This window comes from Lemur catta, chromosome X (genome assembly GCF_020740605.2).
Source record: "Lemur catta isolate mLemCat1 chromosome X, mLemCat1.pri, whole genome shotgun sequence".
NCBI classification, from domain to species: domain Eukaryota; kingdom Metazoa; phylum Chordata; class Mammalia; order Primates; family Lemuridae; genus Lemur; species Lemur catta.
In genome coordinates, this window is record NC_059155.1 from 42,303,860 (window position 1) to 42,317,208 (window position 13,349).

The following is a 13,349-nucleotide window of genomic DNA, read 5'->3' on the forward strand; positions in this document are numbered from 1 at the left end:
AATACTTACAATTATTTTGTTGTTAAAGAAGTAATTCACTTGACAAATTCTATCATTTTCTTTCTGGATGCCATTTTTAAGCTTTTCACAATGAGCATTCAATCACTCTTCCAAAAACTGCGTCATTTCTTTCCTATTACTTAAAACTTGTTGAAATTCAGTCTTTATGTTGGGGAAGTCACTTTCTGAGAAATCTTTAAGGATTTCCTAGTGAAGAATAAGCATTGAAGGGCCTGAACATTATGAAAGTTTTTATCCAAATATGATATAAATTTTATCATACATGATACAAATATCATAAAAAAGTAAAGTATCTACTGGTCCTTTATTGTTCTTAATATCTTAAAGTAAACTAAGAAATATAATTCTAATTTAAAACTTTATTCTAGTTATTTGTGTAATAAAATTTTGGCAGTATAGGTCATGTAATAGATTCTACCCGTTAGGATTCGAACCTGTCAAAATGATAAATCTACGGTTCATTATCATAATACATGAAGTGCTTCTTTTTTTTTTTTTCCCTGAGTCTCCCTATGTTGCCCAGGCTTGTCTTGAACTCCTGGGCTCAAGTGATCCTCCCACCTCAGCCTCTAGAGGAGCTGGAATTATAGGTGCATGCCACCATGCCCAGCTTCATGAAGTGCTTTTGAATGTAGCTTTTTACATACAGCATGCATGTTAGGAGCTGGATGCCAGCCTCACATTTTTGGGTTAAAGTAACACACTCCACATGGAGTTGTTGCAATAAAAAGTTTCTGACTCCTAGCACAGATGAAAGAAGTTTTAGAAGGCATTTTGGAAACTTGTTCTGAGGTTCCATGAATTCCCACTTGCTAATGTTAAATCTGTTTTTCTCTATCTATGGAGGGCAGTAGGGAGGCTAGTCCATTACTTGGCAGCCTTTATGTCTGGCCAGTTGTCACTCTGCAACCCTATCTTTAACTTATGTTAAATATAAATGGCTCTAAGCACATGAGAAGACCCCTTTCTATTTGTTAAAATGACTTAAAATCTAATTAAATCCATTTATGCCTCAATATGTAGATCCATATTCTGGTTCAACTTGAGGTCCCTGAATTCCTTGGATGGTACATCACAATCTTGTTGAAGGTGCTGTATTTTAATTAGCAATTTGTTTTGCTTTTCCACTTCACCAATAAAATCCATTTCAAATTTATTGGATTCATGTTGTTCTTCTTTCATCTTTGTAATATAGCTTAATACACACCGGCAGAAAAAAATTAAACAAATTGTAAAATGAAACTTTTATCACATTTAGAGGAAGTTTTAATCCTTGAAACTATGAGGTAGGATGGTATTTCTTATTTATCTATATACTCTGATAAGTGAGGAACAGGTAAGGAGCTTCTCTCTATCCCTAATTTTTTCTTCTCAGCATCTTGGGAGAATAACTTCCAGACCTCTATTTCCATATTTCTGACTTCCTACTAGATATACCTCATGGATGTCTTATAAGTACCTCAAATTCAGTATGTTTAAAATGTAACATGACCCCTTTCCCTATAATGATTACTCCTTTTTCTATTGCCCTCTTTTTGGTTAATTATATTGCCAATTACCCAGGTTTCCTAGTTAGACACTTGAGATTCATTTTCAACATCTTCTCTTCCCCTCCTTGATTGGGTAACCAAACAGATGATGTTACATACCTCAAAACTTCCTTGTTAAGCATATTTAGATGTTTGAATTCAAGGTGACAATGACTTGAATGCCATATGCATCTGTGGACCTCAGAAATAAGTTCTGGATGTCTGATTGCCAGGATTTGAGGAAGAATTATCAGGGCCTGAGGGGCAATCTACCTAGGAGACAACTGCTCCCCAATTGCTCAACTTCCACCATTTCTTAACCTCTTATAATTTGGCCTCTTCCCTAACCACCCAATGAAAATGGTTCTGACAATGGTCACCAATGAGCTCTATTATCACCAAATTGAGAGGATATCACCAGTCCATATTCTGGCTCTCTGAAGTCTTTGCCACTCTTGACCATTTCATCTTTTTCTTTTTTTTTTTTGAGACAGATCTTGCTCTGTTGCCCGAGGTCGAGAACAGTGGCGTTATCACAGCTCACTGCAACCTCAAGCTCCTGGGCTCAAGTGATTCTCCTTCCTCAGCCTCCCGCGTAGTAGTATGGTGCATGGCTCCCAGGACTATAGGTCTGCACCACTACGTCTGCCTAATTTTTTGTATTGGTTTTTTTTTTTTTTTTTGAGACAGAGTCTTGCTTTGTTGCCCCGGCTAGAGTGAGTGCCGTGGTGTCATCCTTGCTCACAGCAACCTCAAACTCCTGGGCTTACGTGATCCTACTGCCTCAGCCTCCCAAGGAGCAGGGACTACAGGCATGTGCCACCATGCCCGGCTAAATTTTTTTTCTATATATATTTTAGTTGGCCAGATTAATTTCTATTTTTAGTAGAGACGGGGTCTCGCTCTTGCTGGTCTTGAACTCCTGACCTTGAGTGATCCACCCGCCTCGGCCTCCCAGAGTGCTATGATTACAGGTGTGAGCCACTGCGCCCGACCAATTTTTTGTATTTTTTGTAGATATGCGGTCTTGCTCTTGCTCAGGCTGGTCTCTAACTCCTGGCTTCAAGCAATCCTCCCGTCTCAACCTCCCAGAGTGCTAGGATTACAGCTGTGAGCCACTGTGCCAGGCCTTGACCATTTCACTTTTTATACTCTTCTCCACTGACTTAAGCGATACCACTTTGACTCGGTTCTCTCCTGTCTCACTGACTTTTCCAACCTTGAACCCATGTATTGCTCCCTTTTCTGCTACTGCCTCTTAGATATTTATCTTTTCCAGAGTTCTCTTCTTAGCCCAAGGCTCTTATTCTTCAAAGGCTTTCTGCATGATCTTACCTCACACTTCTTCTATTATCTATCACCTGTATGCTGATGAATCTCAAATCTTAGTCCCGACTTTTCTCCTGCCAAACCTCAGAATCACAACTAAATGCCTACTTGGTTTCTCTTCTTGGATATTCCATTATAAGGTTTTCAACCTCAAAATATCTCAGTCTAATCACCTGGTCTCTTTTGCCTCACCTACCAAGCTCCTCTTTCTTTTTTATCTCATTTAATGGTACCACTATTCACAAACCATACCGAGCCCAAACCTGAGACTCCATCTAAACTGTTCTCCCTTACCTCCACAATCTGTCATGTAGACCTACCATTTTAAGCTGCTAAATATTGCTTTAATCCCTTTTGTCCTCTCCAGCACTATGAAACCTTCCCTAGTAGTATAGTCACACAAAGTATCTCATCTGGACTATTGTAACTGCCTCTTGTCTCTTCTTTCTACCACTTGAAGAAATATCCCCCTCAAACTCATTTCTTCTTTATTCTGTACTGAAGTACCTCGATGGTCATCTGATCCTGTTACTGCCACCACTCAAAATAACCGTCCAATGACTGCCTATCATCTACAAAATGAACTACAAGCTGTAATGAGATCTTTCAGATGTTGTTCACATCTGCCTCATGAGCACCCTGGCAGTGCCTAGACCCACAGGCAGAGCTCAGGCCTTGTTGAATGAACAAGTATTAGGAATACTGAAGATCCTGTACATATTATTCACAGATCTACGTAATATTTAATTTGGTACACAAAATAGCAAATATGCCAGCACCCATAGCAGGACTTAAATACACTGAAGTTTGTAACTGAAATTTATAGCTATATCTATAAAGGTATTACTAAAAAAGGCAGTACATTAAATTTCTTTATGATTCTATGAAATTCCATAGAATATCTCTGGTTTGCAGAAAGAAGTTGTTGAATCTGTTTGGTTTGCAAATCCGGAAGTGACAGGTTTGCTTTTACTCTAATTGAAAGCTCTTTTTAGGTTTCAATTTCTGTCTCCAAGTCAAGAGACAATCCATTTAAGCACTCATAGTGATTATTCATCTCTGAGTATCTCTTCAGGAGCTCCTAAAGGAAATTAGAATTCATTCAACTTAACAATGCATTCAAATTTAACAAGAAGTAGTTCCAACCCTAACATTTTAACTAAACTTACATTTTTACATGTTCTGTGGACCAGATATAAATTAAGACTTTTATGTTTAAAAAAAAAAGAAATTGTTATTTTTTATTCTGGATTAAAGAAATAATATATCATTAGTGTGGAAAGTAAAAAAAAATTTAGGGGCTGAAAGATGGCGGAGTCGTGGTGACCTCCTGGATTTGTGCTCCTGGAGAGGAAGGCATGGATCTCAGTCTGCCGCAATGCTAGAGGATCGCTCCCCCACCAGAACAGCGGTGTGAACCCACGGAGAATCAGTGTGGGACACAGAAAGCAAGAAAAGACTCAGGTGAATGGAAAATCTTATCGGGAAAATCTGGAGAGTGTGGGATGGACAACAGAGAGGGGAATGTCGGTCGGCTGTACCCACCTCACCAGCGAGTGAGGGGGGTTCAGCCCCACAGGAAAGCGGCCTGTTCCCCCACTGACCCCCACTCCCACTCAATTAGGGATCTGCCTGAAGCCGGTGTGGAATCACCGCAGGAGACGCGGGGCTCTGTGGAGACGAGACAATAGCAGGGGCCATTTTGAACCCGGGAGCCCTGTGGGCGGACAGCAACCCGCGGGAGAGGGGTCGCGCTGGGGTGCAGTGAAAGACACCTGGGGGACGTCGAACTGTCTCCTTTACGCGGGCGGCTGGGCTCCCTCAATCCCGGCTCCCCCGGACCCTGCCGGACCCTGAACATTCGCCCCCCAGCGTCAGCAACCAGCAGGTGGGCAGCCGCCATTGTAAGGGTCCATACCCTAGCCGCTGCAGAGTGACTGGGAACCGGGTGGCTCCATCCCCTAGTCCGTGGATCCCCACTAGGAGCTATGCCTTTGTGTGAACACTGAGCGCTTCCCCAGTCTTGAGGGAGCGGAGCATGGACCTTGCGGACATTGGGGTGGGCAGACCATTGCCCCTGGGGGGTTCAGTAGCCAGGGCGCTGGGCAAAGGTGGGCACCGCCCCCCAGCCGCTATCTTTCATGCAGAAAGAGGCAGAAACCACCTCGGGAGAGGAAGAGGCAAGGAAAAAGTCGCTTTCTATCTGCAATTAAATCAGCCCAGGGACAGGACTCTCAAACTGGTTTCGGGCCAAATTAATTCTCTGGGGCTGGACCCAACAGGAGCAGCCCCCCAGCTGAGGCAGCGAAATCCTGAACAACACGTGAAGGGCTCCCCCTAGTGACAGAAGAGGCAGCTTACCTGGGCTGCTGCACAGCCCAAGATCAGAGCCCACAGCGTTCAGCGCCCACGGCGTGCCTCTGTCCAGCCTCAAGCTAGCTGAAAGAAGGGACCTAAGGATTGATCCAGATGGGAAGGCCTCAGCGAAAGAACTCTGGGAGTTCAAAAAATCAAGCTGAAACCTCGCCTTCGAAGAGGATTACTAATTCTCCACCAATTGTCACAAATCAAATGCGAAATAGCAATATGTCCCAGGAAGAATTTCAATCATGGATCATAAATAAGCTGAATTTTATGCAAGAAAAAATGGATAACCAAAACAAAGATACCATAAAAAAGATCTAGGACTTGGAAGAAAAATTCACTAAAGAAATCGAAATATTGAAGAAAAATCAAACTGAACTCCTGGAAATGAAGGATTTATTCAGGGAGCTACAAAACACAGTGCAAAGTCTCAAGAGCAGGGTAGATCAAACAGAAGAAAGGATCTCAGAGATCGAAGACAACACTTTCCAATTAAATAAGTCAGTCACAGAGATGGAGCAAAGAAATAAGAGAAATGACCAGAGCCTACAAGAAATGTGGGATTATGTGAAGAAGCCTAATGTGACAGTTATCGGCATTCCTGAGGGTGAAGAAGACAATAAGCAAGGGCTAGATAAGCTATTTGAAGACATAATTGAAGAAAATTTCCCAGGTCTTGCCAAAACTCTAGATATACAGGTTCAAGAAGCTCAAAGAACCGCTGGCAGATTCATACCAAATAGGAAGACACCACGTCATGCAGTTATTAGATTGACAAAAATTTCCACTAAAGAGGCCATTCTACGAGCTGTAAGGAAGAAGAAACAAGTTACATACAAAGGAAAATCCATCCAAATTACGCCAGATTTCTCAGCTGAAACCTTACAAGTAAGAAGAGACTGGGGCCCCATTCTCACTCTTCTGAAACAAAATAATGCCCAGCCTAGGCTCTTATACCCAGCTAAGCTCAGCTTTATATATGAAGGTGAAATTAAGACATTCTCAGCTAAACAAAAACTCAGAGAATTCACCACGGCAAGACCAGCTCTCCAAGAAGTATTCAAAACAGGGCTACACATGGACCAGCACAAGAAAGACCCACGAATATAAAACTACTCAAGAGAAGCAAAAAACCCAGTTATCACAATGGCTCAAGTGAGAAAACAGAATAATGAAATTCAAGCCAGCATGAGGAACAGAAATCAGTCTCACTTATCAATTCTCTCAATAAATGTGAATGGATTGAATTCCCCACTCAAGAGACATAGGCTGGCTCAATGGTTAAAAAAATACAAGCCAAGTATGTGCTGTCTTCAGGAAACTCATCTAACCTGCAAGGATGCATTTAGACTGAAAATAAAAGGGTGGAAATCGATATTTCAAGCAAATGGAAGTCAAAAGAAAGCGGGCATGGCAGTTTTAATCTCCAATAACTTAGTTTTTAAATCAATAAAAGTAATGAAAGACAAAGATGGTTACTATATACTGGTGAAGGGTACAATTCAACAAGAAGACATAACTATACTTCTTGTTATATTGCACCCTTGTGCACCCAACTTAGGTGCACTCAGATTCATAAAGCAAACCCTACTTGATTTGGACAAAATGATAGATAAGAGCACTCTGATAATCGGAGATTTTAACATACCGCTGACAGTACAAGACAGATCCTCCAAACAAAAAATAAACAAAGAAACAAAGGATTTAAATAGAATGCTAGAACAAAGGGGCCTGACTGACATCTACAGGACATTCTACCCAAAATACACTGAATATACTTTCTTCTCATCAGCCCATGGGACATTCTCCAAGACTGACCATATCCTAGGACATAAAGCACGTCTTAAAAAATATAAAAAAATAGAAATTATACCATGGATTTTCTCAGATCACAGTGGAATAAAAGTAATAATGAACGCTAACAGAAACTCTCATTCCTACTCAACGTCATGGAAGCTAAACAACCTTTTCCTGAATGATTATTTTGTAAATGAAGAAATCAAGACAGAAATCAAAAGATTCTTTGAATTAAACGACAATGGAGACACAACTTATCAGAATCTGTGGGACACAGCTAAAGCAGTCCTGAGAGGAAAATTTATTTCTATAAATGCCTATATCAAAAAGACAGAAAACTTACAAATAGGCAATCTAATGAACAGACTCAAAGAGCTAGAGAAGGAAGAACAGACCGACCCCAAACCCAGCAGAAGGAGAGAAATTATTAAGATCAAATCAGAATTGAATGAAAAAGAAAACAAACAAACCATAACGGAGATTAATAAATCAAAAAGTTGGTTCTTTGAAAACATAAACAAGATTCACACACCTCTGGCTAGGCTAACCAAGAGCAGAAAAGAAAAAAACTCTAACTACCTCCATCAGGAACATGAAAGGAGAAATCATGACCGATGCCACAGAGATACATGACATCATCTATGAATACAAAAATTTTTATGCACATAAATTGGAAAATGAGGAGTAAATGGACCAATTTTTAGAAACACACAGCCTTCCCAGGCTCAACCAGGAAGAAATAGAATTCCTGAATAGACCAATATCTAGATCTGAAATTGAAACAGCAATAAAAAACCTTCCCAAAAAGAAAAGCCCTGGACCAGATGAGTTCACACCTGAATTTTACCATACCTACAAAGAAGATCTGGTGCCCATCCTACATAAACTATTCTCCAATATCGAGAATGATGGAATTCTCCCCAACACATTTTACCAAGCCAACATAATTTTAATACCAAAACCAGGAAAGGAGGCAACAAAAAAAGAAAACTACAGACCAATATCCCTTACAAATATAGATGCAAAAATTCTCAATAAAATCCTAGCAAATCGAATCCAAGTGCTTATCAAAAAGTAATCCATCACGACCAAGTGGGCTTCATCCCAGAGATGCAGGGACGGTTTAACATACGCAAATCTATAAATGTAATTCACCACATAAATAGAAGCAAAAATAAAGACCATATGATCCTCTCAATAGATGCAGAAAAAGCATTTGACAAAATTCAACACCCTTTTATGATAAAAACACTTAACAAAGTAGGCATAGACGGGGCCTATCTAAAAATGATACAAGCCATATATGACAAACCCACAGCCAACCTCATACTGAATGGGGAAATATTGAAAGCATTCCCACTGCGAACTCGAACCAGACAAGGCTGCCCACTGTTCCCCTTACTTTTCAACATAGTATTGGAAGTCCTTGCGAGAGCTATCAGGCAAGAGAACAGAATCAAGGGAGTCCAAATAGGGAAAGAAGAGATCAAACTCTCATTCTTTGCTGATGATATGATGTTATATCTAGAAAACCCCAGGGATTCAACCAAGAGACTCCTGGAATTGATCAATGAATTCAGTAAAGTCTCGGGATACAAAATCAATACACACAAATCAGAGGCATTCATATATGCCAATAACAGTCAAATGGAGAACCAAATTAAGGACTCAATACCCTTCAAAATCGCAACAAAGAAAATAAAATACCTAGGAATATATTTACCTAAGGAAGTAAACGACCTTTATAGGGAGAACTACGAAACACTGAGGAAGGAAATCACAGCACATGCAAATAGGTGGAAAACCATACCATGCTAGTGGATCGGAAGAATCAATATTGTTAAAAATGACTCTTCTGCCCAAAATTATCTACAAATTCAATGCAATCCCTATTAAATTACCAACATCATTTTTCACGGATACAGAAAGAATAATTCTACGCTTTGTGTGGAACCAGAGAAGACCCCGTTTAGCGAAAGCAATTTTAAGCAACAAAAACAAAATGGGAGGTATTAATTTACCAGACTCCAAACTATACTACAAAGCAGTGATTATTAAAACTGCTTGGTATTGGCACAAGTGCAGGGACACAGACCAATGGAACAGAACAGAAAATCCAAATATAAAACCATCCTCATGTAGCCATCTAATCTTTGACAAAGCAGACAAAAACATACCCTGGGGAAAAGATTCCTTATTTAATAAATGGTGCTGGGAAAACTGGATAGCCACATATAGAAAACTAAAACAGGACCCACAGCTTTCACCTCTCACAAAAATAAAATCACGGTGGCTAACAGACCTAAATCTTAGGGGGGAAACTATTAGAATTCTAGAAGAAAATGTAGGAAAGACTCTTACAGACATTGGTCTAGGCAAAGAATTTATGAAGAAAACCCCTAAGGCAATCACAGCGACAACAAAAATAAACGAATGGGACGTGATTAAATTAAAAAGATTCTGCACAGCCAAAGAAACAGTCATGAAAATAAACAGACAGCCTACACAATGGGAAAAAATTTTCGCATACTACACATCAGATAAAGGTCTAATAACAAGAATCTATTTAGAACTCAGGAAAATCAGCAAGAAAAAATCAAACAACCCTATCAAAAAATGGGCAAAGGACATGAATAGAAATTTCTCAAAAGAAGATATAAGAATGGCCAACAAACATATTAAAAAATGCTCAACGTCCCTAATCATCAGGGAAATGCAAATCAAAAGCACAAGGAGATATCACTTAACTCCAGTGAGAATGGCCTTTATCAAAAAGTCCCAAAACAACACTTTTGCGTGGATGCGGAGAGACAGGAACACTCATACACTGCTGGTGGGACTGCAAACTAGTGCAACCCCTGTGGAAAGCATTATGGAGATACCTTAAACAGATTCAGGTAGATCTACCATTCGATCCAGCAATCCCATTATTGGGCATCTACCCAGAAGAACAAAAGTCATTCTCTAATAAAGACACCTGTACCCAAATGTTTACAGCAGCACAATTTGCAATTGCAAAGATGTGGAAAGAACCCAAATGCCCATCAATCCACGAATGGATTAGTAAACTGTGGTATATGTATACCATGGAGTATTACTCAGCTATAAGCAGTAACGGTGATACGACATCTCTTTGGTTCTCCTGGAGAGAGTTGGAACCCATTATATTAAGTGATGTATCCAAAGAATGGAAAAACAGGCATCACATGTACTCACCAGAAAATTGGTTTCCCTGATCATCACCTAAATGTACATTGGGGAAGGGTACCAATTAGATATCAGACTGAGATGGGGGTTCGGGGGAGGGGATGGGTGTATGCCTACATGATGAGTGTGTTGCACACAGTCTGGGGAATGGTCATGCTTGAGGGTGCTGACTCGGAGAGGTGGAGGGTGGGGGGAGGGGATGGAGGTATGACTACATGGTGAGTGCCAGGCACACTGTCTGGAGAATGGACACGCTTGAGGCTCTTACTCGGGGGGATGGGCAGGACATGGACAATGTATATAACCTGAACTTATGTACCCCCATGATGCGCTGAAATCAAAAAAAAGAAAAAAAAATTTAAACATTACAAAGAAAACCAGGAACAACCATTCTTATCATTTTGATGCTTTTTCTTTTAGTTTTTGAATATCCGTGCTTTGTATGAACATTAACAAAGTCTGATGAGAAATTTGAATGAATTCAATCTAGTACGCATTGTAGCTCAAGGCTCAATGCTGGCTTATGTTTATAGTAAGCAGTATGAATTAGCAGCCAAAACAAGAGACTAAGAATCAAACTGCCTATCTGCAAGCTTGGTATAGCCACTTCACATGTTTCTATTATCTGCCAAGAATCTGCTTTCTAGCCCTCTCTCAGTGCTAGAGTTCAGGTTCTAGCTCTGGCACTTCTTAACTGGGGAAGTTACCGAGCCATTTCCATCAACAGGATGACTAAAATAAATACCACAAAGTTTTCCAGGGAATTAAGTAAAACATTAACTCCATCTATATATCTATGTAATCTATAAAAAGATACAGACATTAAGCTTGCAGGAAATAAAACTATATTTGTAAAAATGTTTCTATACCCAAGTTTTGAACTTAGACTTGGTTTCAAGTTATTCTACCAATTTATTAGCTGTGTAAAATTGGGCAACTGCTAAATTTCCTTTCTGAGCCTTAGTTTCCTTGTGTATAAATGGAGCGATAAAGCCTATCTCCTGAGGTAAAGCACCCAGCATGGGACCTGGCATGTGGCAGACATGTAATAAACTCCAATGACTAGGGGCCAGGAAGGTAGTACACTGGTCAGACCACAGGTGGAGGAGCATGTTAAGTTCAAGTTGCTGCAATCATGTCATCAGTGACATGCTTGAATCACGGTGTGAAACAACAGGGGGCGTCTCACAATGATGAGCCCTCTGTTTTTCATAATTTAAGAAAAGCTACGTGTTCCTTAATCTGTTCTAGTTGGCTTAATACTCTTGAACACAGGGAACATTCCATGTTCTTATAACAGTGCTCTGTAACATACCCTGGCTGATAGTCTTCAGAAGAAAAAAGATATTTAGAAGACAGATACTAACAGAGAACCTACAAACACCAGCGTATTGGGATACCATTTACCCCTCAAGGTCCAGAGCAAATGCTCCCTCTACTCTGATGTTTTGCTGCCAGCCAAAGGTCTCTCTCTTTCCTTTTAACTATATTCTACTTGTTACTCACTTAACTATTAATCCAAGGCAATCACGCTAGAAGACAAGTGTTATCGGCCTTGTCACAGAATTCATAAATTCTGTTAAGCCAGGGACTCCAGTTTCTATCTTTGTACCTCTGACATTACCTTGGTACAGTGCTCAACAGCTAAAGCAATGCTTTTCAGAGTATGAGTACCACAAGTAACTTTAAGTGGGTACATGAAGGTGACCATTAAATAACATCAAATCCTTCTTTGAGAAAGCTATTCCACTGACAGTTCTCATTTTTCCTTTCCTTTTTAAAACAGTAAATACAGGCCTTTGGCTCAGAGCAAAGAAAGGAAACAGGTGGCAGGAATTTAAGAATTATTTTGTTATATACACACATTTTTTTGTTACCTTCTATTTGTGGCAAGTAATAGTTTTTCATTGATAAGAATGATATAAAAGTTTTATCATACATTAAGTATAAAAAGTGAGTCATTTAAAGAAAAATATCAAGTCAATTTCACTAAAATAGTGCTGGATGTGGCAAAAATCATGGGGGTGAGACAGAAATTGAGTCTGGGAAAATTAAATTAAGGAATTCTATTTAGTAGATAACACATCAATTTTACTATAACAAATGTATTAATCAATTTAAAAAACCTATGCCTAATTTTAGTAGGTAATTTTTTCTTCTTAAGGTTGATCTTCCATATTGAGTTGAGCTAAAAATCTAACTCACCTGGAGAGTTGTAAGGGTTTCATCAAAAGACAGCAGAGTAATTGTGCAGATAATATGTGTTTTTGCATTTCCTCCGAAGGAGTTCTGGAGAATTCATGTTAATTTGCTATCTCGATAACTTATGAAACCGCTTAGCAAAAAATGAGTTTAGGAAGAAAAAGATGAAGAATGTTTATATACAGACCCCGCCCGCCCGCCCGAGCCCCGCGCCAGCTGCGCACAAGCGAGCCACCACGCCAAAAGCAGCCCCGCCGCCGTCCGCGTCCGTGCCACCGGCTGGGAGCGCAAAGAACGCCTTTTGCCTCCGCGGGCCACCCCCCAGCCCCGAGCGCCCACTCGGGGGTCAAAGGAGACTTTTTGGAGCAGGTCAGAGAGAGGGAAATACAAATTAAGAATTCCACTCACCTTCGCGAATCCGCCCAAAGTAGTGACTCTGTTGTAGAGACCGTGAAGACCCGGCTCCTTCCCAGCCACCGCAGGGATTTTTTTAAAAGGCGACCTGCGGGAGAGAGAAAGCCCCGCGCTTGTCAGCCGGGCCCCGCGCCCGGCCCGTTCGCCCAGCTCGCCCGCCGCTGCCCGGTTCCGCTCTCGCCCTCTGCTGTGCTGGGACTTCCGCAGCTCGCCCAGGAAAGCGAGTCCCTTTCTCCGCTCGTCCGGAGGCACCTTCTCCGTCGAGTTGGCCATCATTTTTTCAAAGGAGGTTTTAAGAACACCCAGATCAGCGTTTTCAAAGCGCCCCCGCTCCCAGCGCTTCCTACCAGACCCCGGAGCCCAGTCCTCGGCCGGCCGGCGGCGGCGGCGCAGGGAGGGAGGGGGAGGAGGGAGCTGGAGGCCAGGGGGAGAAGAGGGAAGGAGGGAGGGGAATTTAAAAAAAGAGGAAAGAATGAGGCTCTGACT

The 13,349-nt window shown here is 41.0% G+C and overlaps 1 protein-coding gene across 1 annotated transcript; it reads right to left on the minus strand.

The window, feature by feature from the left end:
- Positions 1–9: 9 nt before the first annotated feature.
- LOC123628841 (AT-rich interactive domain-containing protein 2-like) lies at positions 10–13,306 on the minus strand. The gene is made up of 2 exons (XM_045538812.1): positions 12,858–13,306; positions 10–207 (listed from the first exon to the last, which is right to left on the minus strand). The coding sequence occupies exons 1-2, from the start codon at positions 13,137–13,139 to the stop codon at positions 103–105; spliced, it is 387 nt and encodes a 128-aa protein (XP_045394768.1). The 5' UTR covers positions 13,140–13,306; the 3' UTR covers positions 10–102.
- Between the last annotated feature and the right edge of the window lie 43 nt (positions 13,307–13,349).